Below are 19,305 nucleotides of genomic sequence, written 5' to 3' on the forward strand. Positions count from 1 at the left end.
TCCTTGTCTTAGAGCAGAGGTCTCCAACATTTTGGGCACCAGGGACCAGTTATGTGGAGAGAGATTTCTCCATGGACCGGAGGGGGTGTGCTTTTGTGTGCTGTCTGCATCCTGTGGATGAGGCTTTCCTTGTTTGTGTGGACCGGTTGCTAGCATGTCGGGCCCGGTACTGGTCTACGGACTGGGGGCTGGGGACCCCTGTCTTAGAGCATAGCCATCCCATAAAGCCCATTTTATTTTGGATATTCATCCTTGCTTATTTCAGCCATAAACTCTATTACAAAAATATATTTTAGAAACAGTTGCTATAATTATTTTTCAATGAATCTGGAAGATGTTATTTATAGCTACGGCCCAAGAGATTGGTAGGCCAACTCCTGAAACTTGTTTATCCATTTATAGAATTAGTGCAGCCTGCTTTGAATACTAGGGGAGCCTGATTCATTTCAAAACAGTTCAGTAAGGTTTTCAAGCAAAATGAGAAATTATAATTAATAGAAACCGTCTCAGGTGAGTTTGCAAAAGGAATGCATGTGCTAGCCCAGGGGTCTTTAAACTTGGCCCTTTTATGACTCCTGGACTTCAACTCCCAGAATTCCTTAGCCAGCGTGCCTGGCTGAGGAATTCTGGGAGTTGAAGTCCACAAATCATAAAAGGACCAAGTTTGAAGACCCCGGCACTAGCCTAATGAACCATGTAACCTCATTCAAGGTATGAAAAATGCAACCAATGCCTCCCCTGCTGTTCCCTTGGTACTATCCTGTGACCAGCAAGCTGCAGAATTTCCCCTCTAGGAAAGGATTTGGTAAAGCAGCCAAGTGGGAGGCAGAGCAGATTAGATTCACTCTTACAGTAGTTCCTCAGAGATTAGCTCCTTGGAGCCAGTTTGGTCTAGTGATTAAGGTGCCAGGCCAGAAAGCAAGAGTCCATGAGTTAGCCAGGAAAGCCAGCTGGATGACTTTGGACCAGTCACTCTCTCTCTCTGTCTCAGCCCAACCGACCTCACAGAGTTGTTGTGTGGAAAATAAGAGGAGGAAGGTCTGTTGGATATCCTCACTGCCTCACTGAGTTATTTATAAATATAATAAAGGTGAGACACAAACAAATAAAATAAATAGAACAGCAAATGTAGCTGTCAAATCTTCAAACAATTCTGGCTACAGCCATCATCACTTCCTTTTCAGTTGCCACAGCAATGGGAGGGGGGGAGATGCATTCTTCTGGCTTAGTCATAACAATAACTTTCTTGTGAGAACCAAGGTCAAGTTTTGGCGGGATGGAACTTCCATTAGAAAACCCACCAAAGTAACTGGGATTGTGATTTATGACATATTACAGGGGTGGGAGTTTCAGCTTGTTCACATGTAACCTGGAGGGGGGGGACTTTCAGTCTTGGTTTCAACTCTGTTTGTGCCGATACTATGTAGTCATTGTTGTTTGAGGAAAGCAATTGCCTCAGAGTTCTTATTCCTACTGGTCTCATCTATCGGAACCATGACAGTAGCCTCCAACGTGACTTTTTGTGATACCATTGTATTCAATGTGTAGAAGGTGTTACATCTCTGCTGTTGTTAAGCAAAAACAGGTACTGGTCATGTTTTCTGGTACAGGCCGTGTTTTCATTTTGGTCCACATTTCTTTTCACATATCTTTATTATAATGAGCCTTTGCTAAGCAGCAGACATAACGAACGCTATTGAATTGAAGTCAAATTTCATTATCTGTTCCACTTCCTGGCAGCTTGAAAAATATAAGATTGTACAAGAAACAATAATGATTTTAAAAGATCGTAATGGCAGGGGGGAACTTTCTGCTGTCCTCCAATAATTAAGATGAGCAAGTGCTTCTGATGCTAAACAAACCAACATGATAGATGTCTCAAATGCAGGAAATGCACATAAGTAAGAAACATTTTCTGCCAGGAGGAAAGAGTGCGAAACGTGCACTTCAGTATAATTCAATTCCTGCCTGGCATGAAAACCTTTTGGGAAAATTGTAGCCAGCACTTGACAATCACAAAACGAGTATTTTAAAAAAAAATCCAGTGTTTTCCCTCAAGGCAGAAAAATTGCCTGGAAAAGTTATTTCATAATACAGAATGTTTTCTTAGAGCCTGAAGTGTTGGCAAGCTAATATTGAGTTGATCCAGGTTTTTTGACTGCTGGAGAGATGTTTTAGGCACTCTAGAAATGTTTGCCTTTTATGTTCACTACTTGTTTTCTAAAGGTTGTGGAGCAGGCCACTACAGAAGCTTTGCTTATAGTATTCACACAGAAGATACTATTCAATATTTTTTTTAAAAAAATGGCTTGTGTTATTCAGCAATTGTTGAAAGTTGGTTAATAATCAAATGCCTTGTAAATGTACAAGGCACCTGATGTGCAGGGTTTTAAAGAGGAAATTGCATCTGCTGAAGAGATAGCAGTTAAGTAAATTGGGGCAAAGAAGAAAAGGATCAGTGTTAATTTATTTTGTTCTTTACAGTATTTACAGGCCATTCCAATCAATTAAGACTCTGGGCAGCAAAGAAATCAAAATATAAATAGTAATAGCCAAATAGTAATAGTAATAAAGTTGGAAGGGATCTTGGAGGTCATCTAGTCCAACCCCCTGCTCAAGCAGGAAGCCCTATACCATTTCAGACAAATGGCTGTCCAGTCTCTTCTTAAAAACTTCCAGTGTTGGAGCATCCACAGCTTCTGGAGGCAGGTTGTTCCACTGATTAATTGTTCTAACTGTCAGAAATTTTTCCTTAGTTCTAGGCTGCTTCTCTCCTTGGTTAGTTTCCATCCATTGCTTCTTGTCTTGCCTTCTGGTGCTTTGGAGAATAGCTTGAAATAGATAGAAACAGCATTATATGTCCAGAAGAAATGTTCATAATTTGAGATGAACACCCAATGGAATAGTATGGTTAACAATCTTGTGGAATTTGAGAAGCCAAGGGTCCAACATATCTCTTGAGAAAGAATGTTCTAGGGCAGGGGTGTCAAACTGGTGGCCCATGGGCCAGATGCATCATGTACAGGCCACGCCCACCCCAGCTCCACAGAGGCAAAAAACATAATACATCACAATACATCATGTGACACGACCGAGTTTGACACCCATATTCTAGGGAGTGCATGCTGTGCTGGGGAAGGTGGCCACCTAGACTAACCACTATGTACTTCTGATGAGTAAAGAATTGTTTGCAGAACCCCTCTTGATGTTCAGATTTTATTCCATACTTTGTGAACTCTAAAGCTTTCCCCTTCCGTTATGTATTCAAGATGGACAGTGATTAATATTTATATGTTACTTATATGTAAGGGTGTAGGTCTATACATATGTTGTATATAGTATGTTTAAATGTGTGTTATGTATGTGTACACTTTGAGAGCAAGCAACTAAATTTCATTTTTAATATGTGCCATGTGCCCACAGTAAAAAAAATGACAATAAAGGTTATCTATCTGTCTGTCTGTCTATCTATCTATCTATCTATCTATCTATCTATCTATCTATCTATCTATCTATCTATCTGTCATATCAGAATGGCAGATTCAATTCAGGTAAATCTGTGCCTGATATAACCCAGAACTATACCATAGTGAGTTTTAAAGGTGATGACTAGCACTTTGAATTGGACTCAGAGGTTCACTTGGAGCCTATGTAGTAGTCTCAGAATTTGTGCTATTTTGCAGAGATGGGCTTGGCCTTCCAGCATTCTGGTTACTCTATTCTGCACAGCTGCAGATCCTAAGTCATTGTCAAGAGCACCCTAACATACATTACTTACAGCAGCCCAATTGAAGGCAGGAATCACTATACCTAAGGTATCATGGACTAGGGGAAATCATAATTGGTGCATCAGCTGGACAAGGATTTTCCTGGCACAGCTTTGACCTGCTGCTCTTGAACCTGAGTTCAAGAGGACCACACAAGTCATGAACTAACTTCTTAAGGGAGAACACTATTCATCCAAAGTAACTTCTAATGCCCTTATGTTGGCCAAACAACTTTGTCCTGGAAGGTTGTAATTTGAGCTTGTTTCATCTCATCCAGGTCTTGACATCTTCAGCTTCAGCAGCATTTATGGCACACCCTGGAGTGGCAAAGTACTCTTCACCCCAAACCACTACATACTTAACAGTGATTTCATATAAGCAGCGGAGGGTATTGAGTCCCAAATAACTTTAAACTGGAATAAGCAAGTGCTGGAGTTCTTCTTAATAATAATTACCAACTGCAACCACCCAATCAGCTGGGAGCAAAACTACCTTAAAGGGTACCCCAACTTTCAATTCTTGCAGGTGGTCCAAAAGGTACAATAATCAATAACATGCTGTTAATACTGCTAAACAGCAAATGCTGCCAAGTAGACTAGCAAGACCAAAACACATACACACTTGCCCACCTGTGTTCTAACCAAAATTATCAACCAAAGTGCTCTGTGTTGTTTTTATCCCATGTTTGAGACTGCATCAAATGCTAAATAGCAGGAATACAGATACAGGAACCTCTATAGTAGACACATCACCACCTTCTCCATGACCTTCCACAAAAAAGAGGTAGGGAAGAAGTTGTCAGTGTTGGCTAAATCAAGGAAGGACCTTTTCAAAATATCAAGATTAGTGTTAGGTACTATCTTCTTCAAAATCTTTTTTTTAAAAAAAACAACCCTTTATTGCTCCTTAGCTATGAAAAAATTGTACTTCATTTGACAGGTTGTTTCAAATTTCCATTTTCTAAAGTTTGCTAAATTTGTTTTGTTCAACAGATTTCAGGGACACATTCTAGTGACTTTTCTGATTATTCATGATGATGGATTTTGTGATCTATTTCCTGACATATGATACATCTTTTAAGTTAGAACTATTATTGTAGTTTTGAGTGACCCCACAAGTGTTCTAGAGAAATTTGATTTTCTTGATTTACCCTCTCAGCTTTCCATTTTAACTAAGAATTAACTTAAGAGACAATTATGACTCTGTTAGACTGCTGTAACCAATGTTCTTCTAACCTGTAAAGTAAATTTGATGCTGCTTCTGTTATCAAAATTCACAGCTCTACTTAAAATCAAAACTTTGGAGCAATTGCAGAGCTATTTCCCCCAAATCCCTTAAGGGAAGACATAGCAATTTTTTCAGATCTGCAGCTCCTGGTTAAGGCAGGATAAATGAAATTTCTCTAGAACACTTGTGGGATCACTCAAAACTACAATAGTAGTTCTAACTGAAAACAAAAGACAACCCAAACCCAAACAAATCTCACTAGATTTCAGTAAATGAAATTTCACATGATGTTTATGTTTATGTTTATTAGACTTATATACCGCCCTTCTCCCTTAGGACTCATGGCGGTTCACAAGGTATTTAAAATAACAATACAAATTACAAAAGTTAAGAACAATTAAAATAATTAAATTTAGTCCTTGAATAAAGTATAAAACCCCTGTTAAACTCCAATTAAAACCCAATTAAAATAAAATTAAAATTAAAAATTCTCAGTCCTGGTCGGAAAGTTCAAAGAGCCAGGTCTTCAGGTCCCAGCGGAATGAACGAAGGTCAGGGGCAGTCCTGAGCTCTACGGGCAGCTGGTTCCAAAGGGCAGGTGCACCCACAGAGAAGGCTCTCCCCCTGGGTGTTACCCGCCAGCAATCTTTTGCCGACGGCACCCTGAGAAGGCCCTCCCTGCAGGAGCGCACAGAACGAAGGGAGCTTGATGCTGGCAGCAGGTGTTCCCTCAGATATCCCGGACCCAAGCCATTTAGGGCTTTATAGGTCATCACCAGCACTTTGAATCTCACCCGGAGGGCAACCGGAAGCCAATGCAGCTCGCGGAGCAGAGGTGTTACATGGGAGTATCAGGAAACCCCCATCACAACTCGTGCGGCTGCATTCTGCACCAGCTGAAGCCTCCGAGTGGAGGCTGAAATTTCACAAGACTAATATAAGAGGTCACAAGATGCTCATAGAACATGCTCGTAGAACATCTTTTGGGATTATTTCAAATTTTAATCTTTAATAGTAATATTAGTAATAATGATGATTATGTTTAGTAGATTGTGGATATTGTGGCATTTGGAAAGATGTGTACAGTATTTATCACTCCTTACTCAACACCCTGCAACGCAGTGCATGTTCAGCAAAGCCAGCCAAAAGGCTGGCCTTGCCTGTGGAAAAATCTTTATTATTTTATGCTTCCATTGCCTGGGAAATGCCTGATTCATTTCCGATTCATGTATTAGCTTTCATTAATGCCTATGACTTCTGTCTTTCAGGGTCAACCGGCAAGTGCATGTTCCTTCCTACGTCGTGTGTGCTGTGCAGCTTTACCCCTCCAGTTGCTGCTGTTGCTTCTGTTACTCCTTGCCTTTCTGCTCCCTCTAGCAGAGGAGACCCACAGTTGCAAGCTTACCAACAACTTTGCACACTCCTTCAACTTAATGCTGAGACATGATCGCCCACCGCCAATTTAAGTTCTCCTCACCTGCAGTGCAGCTAAGTTGACAGATTGCATTTTCCCAATGGTTTTCCCCTGCAGATCTTTATCTTGTATAACTCCTTCCAGAATCATGGCAACTGCTAAGGAGTCCATTTAAACTGGAAATTTGGTTAAATGACTGCCATTATCAATATATGCTCAGACTGGAGAAATGAAGTATTCATATTTAAAGCTAAAACATGTTTTTAAAATATATGACTATATTTATATTGTATAACATATTACAAACTATATCAACACTGGGATAGAGTACAAAAACTAAAAAAGTTTTACTGTTAAAAGATCAAGCTTTTATATGTGCCCTGTTCACCGCCCTGAGTCCTTCGGGAGAAGGGCGGTATATAAATTTAAGAAATGAAATGAAATGAAATGAAGCTTTCGTTGGCTAACTGCCAACGTCAGGATGGAAACGCTGGGATAGGGAGATTGCATTTATACCAGTGCTTTTTTTGTAAAAGAAAAAGGTGCCAGAACTCACACATGTCATACAACCCGCCTTGCCTATCCTACAAGGTTCCATCCAAAAAAGGTCCCGGAACTCCGTTCTGCGCATTCTATGACAAAAAAAGCCCCGATTTATACTGTCAGTGTCTCTGCATTTTTGTACTCTGTCCCAGTGTTCGTACAGTTTGTTAATTTTAATATGCCTGGGATTCGTATTTTTAATCTCATCAAGGAATATATATATATATATATGTATATATATATTTGATATGTATATCAAAAATATTGTAACAACAGTGTTTTCAACAAATCCTGCTCTTTATTTGAGTATGTCTTTGTTGAAAAAATAGTCTGTGTTAAGCAAAAAATAATTAAAAAATAATATAAGAAGGTATGAAAAATTGCTTACCATCCAAAGGTAGCAGCAGCCATGTGTCATTCTCCTTCCTGTGTTTTTACATACATCATGCTTTGTTTGCCGATTAAAAAAAGGTAATTGATTAAATTAGCCAGTTATTGAATCTATATAATATGCATAATCCAGATGTGGATTTTCTACTCAACCCTTCCCATTGATCACCATGGCTATTGCTAATAGGATATTTATCTGACAAAATACAGATGTATTCGAAGCCCTGTATGCAAAGATGCTTACATAAGCTGCAGAAGGCCTTAACTTATATCCTGGGAAGGGAATGAGGGATGCCTCTTTTAATAGATTTTATGTGTGCCTGTACAAGAAACAGTATTTTTTTTAAAAAAAGTCTCCTGTCCAGTTAATTGTAATTGATTACCATTACAGGGAAGGCCATAACTCAGTGATAAGTAACATTTTGCATGCAAAGGATTCCAACTGCTATCTATAGCATTAAAGTTTGGGTTTGTTTGAATCTCTGAAGATTTGCTACAGAAAACATTGCACTAACTGGTCCAGTGGTCTGAATAAATATGTTGCTGCTTCCTACTTCCCCATATTCATTGGTTAATGTTGTCACCCTACTGATCATATGTCTTGCATTGTGCCAGTTGCCTCATCTCACATCTTTTTATGTATACACCTTACTAGCTGAAAGGTGAAGCCACCATTGAGTTGCTGTTTAGATCCCAACCATGATGGATTTTTTAATCACATCTCATTATACTTAATGCTGAAATAGAGTGAAAATAACAAAATTAACAAGGGATTCCTTGTTAAATTCCCTTGTTAATTTTATATGATAACAAAAATTCAGAAGCAAATGGCATGCAGTCATAAAAATAAAAATTAATTTTTAAAAATCTGGCTGGTTCTTTGGACCAGCCATTCTCTCTCAGCCCAAACCTGGTCATGTTCCTCAATAGCAAGTATTAGATGACATAAAACCTCTGATCTTCAGGGTGGCATATAGTCAGCATAATTAGTAGTTATGAAAATCTTATTTGGCCCATAGCTTATCTGATCCCTAAGTGATGAGACTTAGATTCACATCAGTGAAACAGTATACACTGCAGAGATAATATGATTCATTCCACCAAAGCTGAAGTGAATCATGACCCAGATTGCCTCAACAAAACCATTTGGGTGGCCTCCTACCACATAGGTCAGTTTGCAGGAGAAGATTCTTCCCAATTTTTTCTCAACAGGACAGTTTCCAAGTTAGGCAGTTTTGGGATTACCCACATTGTACCTCAGAGCTTTCTGATTTAGAAGACCTCAGTGTCGGGGTTCTGGCAAATAGTTTGGATAAGACAAGCACCATGTTCTCAGGATCACTCATCTTTTCCTTTGGGAAGTGTTGCAGAGAAGACATCACTTATCTCCTAGAAACTACATGCACAAAATATCTGGCTAACTATCAAATGATCACATTTGAATGGGCTCCAGGTTGACTGCTTTGGATGCACACTACAGTCAATCACAGCATTCATTGAAACTGCCATACGAAGAAGCCCTTGAGCAGTATGGTGGGAGAAAGCTCCTTTTGGTCTTCCCCTGTAGCACTACCACAAGGAACTCCTCTCAGCCTTCTACCACAGACAAAACTCTGTAGGAGATTGCTGAAAGGTGGTACACAGTATGGTGAGATGAATCAACATGGTTGCTTCACTCTTAGAACTATTAGGACCACATTGTTTTCCAAAGGTGCTTTATGAAAATCTCTATTGAAGTTGCATAGCTCTACTTTCTCCATTTTGTGGAAAGAAATGCCAGCATAACTACACGCTACATGAAAAAGGATTTATTTTTGTTTATTCTCAATTTCATACTATTAAGCTAGATTGGATGACTTGGAATTCTCCTAAATAGTAAACAGGCATTTAGAATATATATCTGATTGTTCCCCATAGGATATTTAAATCAGAGATGGCAAACTGTAGTTCATATAGAATCATATAATGTGTTTTTAAATGTTCTGCCAAAGAGAGAGAAGTTTTATGGTGTGTGTACTTTAGTTGGGTTCACACATTATGCTAAATCATAATGTGGTTTTCTTTGGTTTTTAGTTTACCATGTAAATCATGGTTTGTGGCTTGGCACAATTTGGTTTCTTCAAACAGCATTTGTTTAAAAATGAAATAGCCATGATTCATGGCACTGTATAAACCCGGTCAGTTTCTATAAATAAAATCAGCCTGCTGTTCCAGGTAGATAACCCAGTACAGGACCTATTCACTGCCTTCTTAAATCTTACCAAATATTAAATATGTTTGAACATGGTATGGATAGCACAGCTGGAACCCTGAGCCATATTCTGAATCTGCAAAGACACTCTAATGTATCCAGGAGATAAAGGAAAGCATGAAAAGGAGAGCAAGTGGACAGAATAGTGAAGAGGAACAATGCGGGAGCCAAATTGGCCAGCACAAAAGAAAAGTATAGTCCTGAGATGCTCTTATAAAATAATTCTGTTAGTTCAAAACAGGGCTGCTAGCTTTCCAACAATTCAGTGGACCTCTGCCTTTCCCAGTAACATGACAGAGATGTAGAAGTTAATGTTTTATCTCAAATACATGAAAAGCTTCATCTGCCAATTTCTACCCTTCAAGTAGAGGAGAACAAGAGAAGGCAGGGCTGAATTTATTTATTTGTATCCCACTTTCATTTTTATAAATAACTCAAGTTGAACACATGTAATGTTCCTTCTTCCTCCTATTTTCCCCACAACAACCACCCTATGAAGTGAGTTGGGGTGAAAGAGTGTGACTGGCACAATCTCAGCCAGTTGGCTTTCATGCCTAAGGTGAGACTAGAACAAATGGCTTCCTGGTTTCTAGTCTGATGCTTTAATCACTACCATTTTTTTTTCCAGTTGTAGGCAAGACTCTGTTTTCAGGGTCATTATAGGGTAGGTTGTTTCAGTCTACAGATTGATATATTTGGCAGGATGCAGAATTACACCTGCAAAACAATGTTAGTAGCAGATTAGCCTTCTAACCTGTTACCAACATTAATGGAATCCTCCAAGAAAAAATCCTTTTGCAGCTTGAGTTGATCCCCCAAGCTCCCCCCCATGCCCTGAGCATGAAAAAATGCCTTGTGTACAATTCTGCAACAGATCCAAAGTCTCCAGCTTGTCTCTGTAAGTCTCCTAGAGTCCAGAAAGCAATAATATGACTTCCTCCTCAACTACAGCTAACAGGCAGATCACATGGGATATTGTTCTTAGGAAGCAGCTGATAGAATGTAGGAAAATTTTGTTCAGCTGACTTCAACCATAATTCAAGAAAGAAGCTAATTTACCCCTTACTGCTGATGTTTCAGTAATTCCCTAGATAACGCTTAGCTATTGCAGTGAATGTTTTGCTTATTGTATTATGTGGTTTACAAACCATGATTTTGGTTTAGTATGTTGGCCAAAGCTATTTATGTTTTATTCAGTATACCACAACTGTGGCTTAGTACAGGGGTCCCCAACCCCCGGTCCATGGACTGGTACCGGGCTGCGGCATGTCAGCAACCAGTCCACACAAACAAGCAAAGCCCCATCTGTGGGATGCAGACAGCACACACAAAATCAAGCACCCTCCGGTCCATGGAAAAACTTCTCTCCACGGAACCGGTCCCTGGTGCCGAAAAAGGTTGAGGACCTCTGGCTTAGTATATGTGAGAACCCAGCTGATGTTCCACACATATGTATTAGTACGGTTTTCTGCAAAGGAAAGTCCCAGATATTCCTATTAGAAGGATGTATGGATCTCCTATGAAAATAATGGTTGCATTCTGTGAATATGTGCCATCAAAAGCCATCTGGGAGGGGATGCTTATGTGACTCTCCCTTCAGTCTGTACAAAGCTTCTGTTTGCAAGAAAACTCACTGTATCCATTGTTAACAAGAACAACAAACAAGACCAGCTACAGCACATTCAGTGTGAAGGCTTAGAGCCTAAAGCAAAAGGGGTATTACTAGTTTAATGGCAACTCCAATCTTTTACCTTAAATACAGAAATAAGTATTGAAATGAAGAGTTATCTGAAAAACAGGAATTGGCCACTCTTCAGTGCACACTAATTTATAATATGTCTTAGAGCCTGTTACTCTTTGGATAGATTATTATTATTAGAGGTAGACCTGAACTGAGACATCATTCAGATGAGTTCAGGTATTTTTCTCTCCAACTTTGCACAGAGATACATTTCTCTTTTGTAATTTAGAATATTTATGGAGATAAAATTGCATTTCCTGAAGTTCCAGGGAATGCAAATATATGAAATGCAACATTTATATCTGATTTGTTATTGCCATTTAATCCATGTTTTGAATGCTAAATCATTTGCCAGGATGCCTGCTAGTTGAATAAGCAAACTGCATGAACAGCCCAATATAAAAACTGATTCCAGTCTTGGGAATAACAAAAAAGAAAAATGTTGTTCTGCTTCATATCCACGTATGGTTCTAGTCAGCTATTTTGACTTTATTAAATATTAGTGAGGCTGAAGAAATTGTGCTTTCCCCTGTGAAAAACACTATGAAACACCATAGCCTGGTTTGCATGTTCAGGAAGGTTGGCAATCGGTTGTCCTTTTAACATTTTTATTATCCATTCCCTCTTATTGACCACGTAGACTGGGATTGGCAAATGTTGATCCACCAGGGGGTGCCAGGCTGTTTCTCTGGCAGAAGATTCCTCTCTGCTTCTCCACCTTTTGTATTCCTGTGTAGCCCTTCATTTTGACAGAGAAGCAAGTTAGTTACGGACTGCATGCATGCCTCAATTTTCTGTTCTATATAATGTCTGGCTTAGTACTTATCTGACTTTGGCTGACCTTGAAAAGACATGTTGTATTTGATTTGATTAGTAGTTGGATGGGAGACTACCCAGGTTATGAACTAGACTGTGAAGTCAGAAACATTCTGGGTGAAAGCAATTGCAAACCACTTCCATATTGTTGCAAAGAAGGATGCATTCATAACGTCATCAGGAGCTGAACTTAACTCAAAGGGGGCTTTGTATATTTACATCCCTCAGGAAAACCAGCCCAGAGTATAAGAGAACCTAAGGCTAATTCAGCTGTTATGAGACAAGGCTTTGGGCAGTAACATTATTTTTCTGTGAAAATATTGTTTGCCTTTTTCATATATTTCATTAAGTCTCAATTTATGATCTCTACTCAGATCTGCATAAGATTCTCTGTGCACTTGCTAAAGTGGAAGATATACTTATTATTGTTTATAGCAGTGAAGCCAGCACTAGAGATTAAACTTGCCCTTTTAAGTTATTAAAATAAACTGTTTTCAGTGCCACAAGTTTTAGAATGCATGTGCTGAAATTAATCTGACCTGCACAAATGTAAAGATGGCCCTTGTTAACTCATGGTTTCATTATTTGTGGTTTCATGTATCTGTAGCTGTTAAAAAGAGAGCAGACTTCAGAGGTAACAGTTTTCACATATTTGTGGTTTGGGGCCATTTTCTCAAACTCTGCATATAACATGAAAGATGATGGCAAATTTTTGTGTATGCAGAAAGTATATTTTTTCAAGGTTTCATTACCTGTAGTATAATTATCCATAGTTCCTAAACTGGATTGGAATCTTGCAAATTTCTCAGTAGAGAGAGAGGGGGAATCCTATTATCATGCCAGAAGCACATCACCCCAAAACCAGTTGCCTTCCTCACTTTAATTTCCACACTGGTGCCACAGCTTTTTAAAATTCTGGTCCTCTCCCCCACCCATCCAATTGTTTCAAAGAAAATTCAGATGTCTTTACTTGGTTTTGGACTTTCACATCAGGCGTCTTCAAACTTGGCCCTCTGAATATTTGGGAACAGGAATGCTGTTCCATTATTAGAGAAGATTCATCTCATTAGGCCCATTAGATTAGAGGTCCTCAACCTTGGCAACTTTAAGACCTGTGGACTTCAATTCCCAGAATTCCTCCAAAGCTGGCTGAGGAATTCTGGGAGTTGAAGTCCACAAGTCATAAAAGGGCCAAGTTTGAAGACCCCTGTTTTACACTGTGGATTAAGAGCAGCAGCTGTTCTGCACATAAGCTGCTTCAAATGATTTAAGCAGAGGAGTGAAACTAGAATCCAGAGCTCTGGAGCTGCTAAAATGCATTCAGTGGTGGGATTCAAATATGTGAACAACCAGTTCTCTTTTTGAATGCCGCTTCTGGAAGTCCATTCTGGGCCTGGGCAACAAAAAATTAGCTACCAGTTCTACCAAAGTGGTGCGAACTGGCTGAATCCCACCACTGACTTTATTGCATTAAGCCAGTATATTCTGATGTTCATCTTCATTCATGTCTGCTTGTTTAAAACCTAGATGCGACTGGCTTTCTGAGGCTACAGCCACATTAGTTGTTAGTCATTAATTCCCCCTCTCTGTTGATTAGAGCATCACTTTCAATATTGCTATGACTTTGTCTTCCATTTATTGCTTTAGACTTGTGGGATTAAATCTTTTGCATTTTTTAAAGTTAGGTATAGTATGTACAATGTAAATGGAAAGTACATATAGACCCATTATTTCTCCACCATGCCTCTAGAGCAGGGGTGTCAAACTCAATTTCATTGAGGGCCGCATCAGCATTGCGGTTGCCCTCAAGGGGCCGGGTGGGTATGGCCAGGGTGGGCGCGGCCTACTGGGTAGGCATGGCCAGCTCTACATTGTTCGCATCAAGGGTGTCTATGGGAGCCTGGGCAGGAGTGGGACAGATCTGAGGGTCTCTGGCAGAAGGAGGGTCTCTGGGCCAGGGCCAAGGCAGTGGGGGCCGTTCCCTCACTGTTTCCAGGATGGCTTCGCGGGCCACATGAAACCACTTTGCGGGCCGGATCCTTGTGTTTGACATGCCTGCTCTAGAGTATAAAATTTGAAAAAGGCTTTGCTAATGTCTTAATTTTGGAGAGGTGAAAAAAATCTATTTTTCAATCTACCTTTCTCTTTTTAAAATGAGCCCTAGTTTTGTTTAATTTAAAATTTACATGTTTACTAAATAATTATCAGATTTCCTGAAGGGTAAGATTTATCCTCAAAACACAGGATTTGATTTGTAATCTGAAGAGCACCATCATAACTGTATGTTGGATTCACAAAACAAGCAACCTATTGTTAGGTAAAGGTAAAGGTAAAGGTTCCCCCGCACATGCGTGCTAGTCGTTTCCGACTCTAGGGGCCGGTGCTCATCTCCGTTTCAAAGCTGAAGAGCCAGCGCTTGTCCGAGGACATCTCCGTGGTCATATGGCCGGCATGACTAGACGCCAAAGGCGCACGGAACGCTGTTACCTTCCCACCGTAGTGATCCCTATTTTTCTACTTGCATTTTTACGTGCTTTCGAACTGCTAGGTTGGCAGAAGCTGGGACGAGTAACAGGCGCTCACTCTGTTATGCGGCACTCGGGATTCGACCCACCAAACTGCCGACCTTCTGATCGACAGGCTCAGCGTCCTAACCCACTGAGCCACCGCGTCCCTTTTAACCTATTGTTAGTCTCTGTATATTAATCAAAAGGGCCAACACCCATCACATATTTGTGTCAATTACTTTCTATAAGCATCTGCATATTACTGGTGAAGGTTACAAACCAAGGAGAAAATAAGGTGAAAGGGCATGAGCATTAGAAATGAAGTTCAAATATAAGCCATTGAACTGAAAGCAGCTAGAGAGAAGGAAGAGTAAAGTAGTACTAACAATAATTTTTTTCTTGTTATTAAAAATCCTCACCCTTTTTTTTTCTTAAAAAAGTAGACACAGATTTGTATCAGTGGAGAACTTACGGTAATATTGGAACTAAAACACAAGGGTGTTTGGTTTGGATGTTTAGTACATTCTGAGCCAGGTATCAGAAGAATATTGAGCTCACAGTCCTTTTAAACAACAACAAAAAATAACTTCTGCTTACATGGACTTATTTTTCATTATAGCAATCTAATTTGGGTGGAACAAAGTCACATTGCTGCTGCTAATTTTTGGAAGGTAGAAATGCTTGTCTATTGCAAACGAAGGGATCTATTAGTAAACCCATGTACCTTCTATATAATTCTGTTAGAGATGACCTCATTTTCATGGTGGTTGTACCATTTAATTATAGGATAGGGAGACCTTTTTTTTAGGTAGTTCAAGGTGATATATTGCAGCTTGTTGCCTTTGCTGTGATGAAGACTTTACTGCAAATGATTATGCTTACAAGCAAAAATCTTCTTCAGCCTTGTCTTCTTCAAAAATTGACTTCAACACATACTCCTTATCTATTATTTCCAGAAGGCACAAAGATGTAGAGACTGAAGCAAGCTTATAAAAGTGTCCTATAGAGATTCTCCAGTGTCTTGTTTCTAATGGAGAACAAATAATTATCTCTCACACACTTTCTTTTTCAAGCTCCAGGAAACTGGTCTCTAATGTGCATTCTTGTTGTAAAATGCTTCAACTATCTGATGATCCTTTTGAGCTTCAGCCTCAGTTCCTGAAAGTTGAACTTGAGATTCCCTATGAGTTGATGGAAATCTATGAATAATATCCCATTTGGGAATCTTCACATAATAGGATCTTTATCCCAAATGAAAAAGTAATTACTGTGCTAGCTGCCTAATCTCTCCAAGTGAATCTATATCATCCATATCAGTGGGTTCCAAGAAAATCAGAAAATCTCTTAAATGAGAAGAGGACAAATGGTTTCATCCCATTCTCCTTGCTTTTTTACCTTTGGAGCCTGTACCCACAGATTTACTAATCTAAGCATACCATTTGTCAGCTCCAATAAGATTTAAACACTGCAGGCTTTGGAGTAGTCTGCAGACACACGTAACTCTTTGCTCTGTAAACAGAATTTAATGTAACTGGGATCTCTAAATAATAGCAAGTATTACAATTGTACTGTTTTTAAAATGGTAACATTCCACTCCTCTATAATTTTTGCCTGAGGCTTTTAGCAGGAAAAAAAGGGAGAATGCTTTCTAAAAAAGAAAAAAAAGGTGCTTATTCAAATTTCCCTTTCTGCTAATGTCTTTGCTTTTGAAAGAACATTAAATTCTCATGTGTTCAATTTTTTGTTGTCTTACAATCTTACTGGATGTGATCTTTTTGTTATATCAGGTTTGGCTTCCTGATGTTTTAATCTGAATACTGTATCACTCTGAATTTAATATGGATGCTAAAGCTTTCGTGCATATGTTATCAGGGATCTTTTTCAAAATATATAGAGTAAACTGGTTGCTTTTTTTACTTTTGTTCTGGATTTTTTCCTCTTATCCTTTACCCATTTGCATTACAGCTATCCTGTACCATTATGTAAATAATTTAAACTTTTTTAAAAATTAAAATAATTTGAATGACTTCAAAGAATCATGAAATAAATTCATGATATATGATGTATGATATATGATGTATGAATATATAATATGAGATATGATATGGAAATTTGGGGCACAATTTCCCCCTTAACCTTGCAACATTACCTCCATGATTGGCATTCCAAGATACAACAGCAATCACAAGAGAATTACAAAATTTAGTCATTCATTCTAGAACCTAGTCTAAAGTTTTCTATTTGCAAAGCATCTCAAATAGATATGGAGAAGAAATTAATGTGGGTTATTTTAATGCAAACTAATATAGTTATATTTTTCTAGCAAATATGTAAATGAAATGCAAATATTCTTTGAAATATGCAATTCCCTGAGTTTTCCAAAGCTAGTTGTTAGTAAGAATGTATATTATTAAAATATTTCATAAAGATGCATATATTTAGGAAAATAATGTATAAAATGTGCCCAATCAGGGGAAATTGTTGGGGAAACAGTTCAGTTTAGAATGTATATTTTTAAAGTCACACGACTAAATTATAGCATTAATCTTCTTTTATTGTATCTGATCACCACAATGTAAAAAAGATGTTGAGACTCTAAAGAGCGTACAAAGAAGAGCAACAAAGATGATCAGGGGACCGGAGGCTAAAACATATAGGGAATGGTTGCTGGAATTGGGTATGTCTAGTCTAATGAAGAGAAGGACGAGGGGTGACATGATAGCAGTGTTCCAATATCTCAGGGGCTGCCACAAAGAAGAGGGAGCCAAGCTATTCTCCAAAGCACCTGAAGGCAGGACAAGAAGCAATGAATGGAAACTAGTCAAGGAAAGAAGCACCCTAGAACTAAGGAGAATTTTACTGACAGTTAGAACAATTAATCAATGGAACAACCTCCCTTCAGAAGTGAATGCTCCAACACTGGAAGTTTTTAAGAAGAGACTGGACAACCATTTGTCTGAAATGGTATAGGGTTTCCTGCCTGAGCAGGGGGTTAGACTAGAAGACCTCCAAGGTCCCTTCCAACTCGATGATGATGATGATGATGATGATGATGATGATGATGATGATGATATTGTGTCTCAAATTAATTTTCTGGATATGCTTTATGATACCATAAGCAACTTCAGTGCTTTCAGATCATATCTTATTGTCTAACTCAGAATCTTACAGGAGATCCAGATGATTTTGTTTTCTGTTTGCAACCCTCATTTATTCCCTACAATTTCTTTTCTTTTTCTTTCTTACTATAAAAATTGTTGAGGAGAGAAAGGTGGAATAACTGTTTGAATGCTTTTTAATAGCAGCAGTCCATCTGGAAGCACTTATGATTGTTTTAGGTACATCAGCTAACCCTAATTACCACTCAGGACTTTCTGAAAATAATGAATATGGAAAATTTGTGGATGCAATTGTGAAAGGACTGTAAGTTCTAAAACTCTGGAAACTGTATGAACATCTCATGTATTGCACTATAGCACAATCAAAGAAACCAACAAACCATATATCAGTGTTAATCTCAGGGCACAAACCACTGTCCCATGCTCTTCTGGAAGATCTTTTCACACAAGGAATGGCCCAATATGCAGTAAAATAACTTCGTGTTAAGCTTAAGTAACTCAAGTTAAGACTGGCAACTCTGAAGCTGAAGCCAAATCACTGAGTTGCTCACTATTAGTACTTTTTATTGTAATACGAAATAACATTCTGTTTCCTTCTCTCTCTTACTATTAAGTGCAAAACTAATTCCCACTGAAACTCTTCCATATATAATAATAGGAATATACCACTGAAGGGAAAAGAAAAATGCAGGAAGGTTATCGCTGTTTGTCCCAGAATGAAAATAGTGTGTCTGTACTTTGGCACAGTGGTCAAGTATACCCTTTCATAATTTTGTAATTAAACTGATAATGCATTCTTTGTTTTGCTGCTTCCAGGCAGAACTGGAAACTACTCCAGTCAGACTTTGTGGTCACCTCTTGCCAAATATTATAGATAATATTGAGTTAGAAGAGCCAACAGGTCAGACTTGATCTAAAACAGTTTCCCATATATCTTGAGCATATTAAACCACATTGTAAGCCATGGGAAAAAAAAAAGAATACAAGAATAAGATCTTGCGTTGTTTCCCAGACAAATTGTTTTCCTAACCCAGAGTTTTTTTCTAAGCTCTCCAGAGTCCTGAAAAGTCTTGCTCAAAGTGGTGTCTGACATCTTGACCTGGAGATGCCAGCATATTGCAAACAATACCTTTTGAATTTTCAGTATTACAGGTCACATCCACATAATTAGTGTAACCTTGTAGACCTGCTCAACAGTCCTTGTTTGCTACTTTTTTTTAAAAAAAAAAACCAAAACCCTCTGCACATAATACCACTGCAAATGGTTGTGAAAGGGTTGTTTTAATTATTGGATATTTGTGGAGCCTCTTCACACCCAATAACAGTTCTCAGAGTGCCTTGATGGTTGCATAGGTGCCATTTTTCTACTATTGAAGATGCATTGCACAACCCAGGTAGTCAATCGGAGAAATCAGACTGCAGATCTGGAATTCTCTTCATAGGTCAAGGTTCAGTAAAACACTCAAGAAGGTCAAAGGAAGTATGCAGGTTCTCTCTCTTAACCTCAAGAGAGAGGCAAGGAGATGGGCA

General features: G+C 38.8%; 1 protein-coding gene across 2 annotated transcripts in view; it reads left to right on the top strand.

Annotated features, from left to right (window-relative positions):
- SYNE3 (spectrin repeat containing nuclear envelope family member 3) overlaps positions 1-8,002 on the top strand; it is a 76,353-nt gene extending 68,351 nt beyond the window's left edge. For both annotated transcript variants that reach the window (XM_083362641.1, XM_083362642.1), the window contains exon 18: positions 6,263-8,002. In XM_083362641.1, coding sequence (XP_083218767.1) covers positions 6,263-6,460 — 198 coding nt within the window. In that variant the 3' untranslated portion in view covers positions 6,461-8,002. The remainder of the gene's footprint in view (positions 1-6,262) is intronic.
- Positions 8,003-19,305: the final 11,303 nt, after the last annotated feature.

Source organism: Vipera ursinii (genome assembly GCF_947247035.1).
Source record: "Vipera ursinii genome assembly, chromosome: 1".
Taxonomy (NCBI): Eukaryota; Metazoa; Chordata; class Lepidosauria; order Squamata; family Viperidae; genus Vipera; species Vipera ursinii.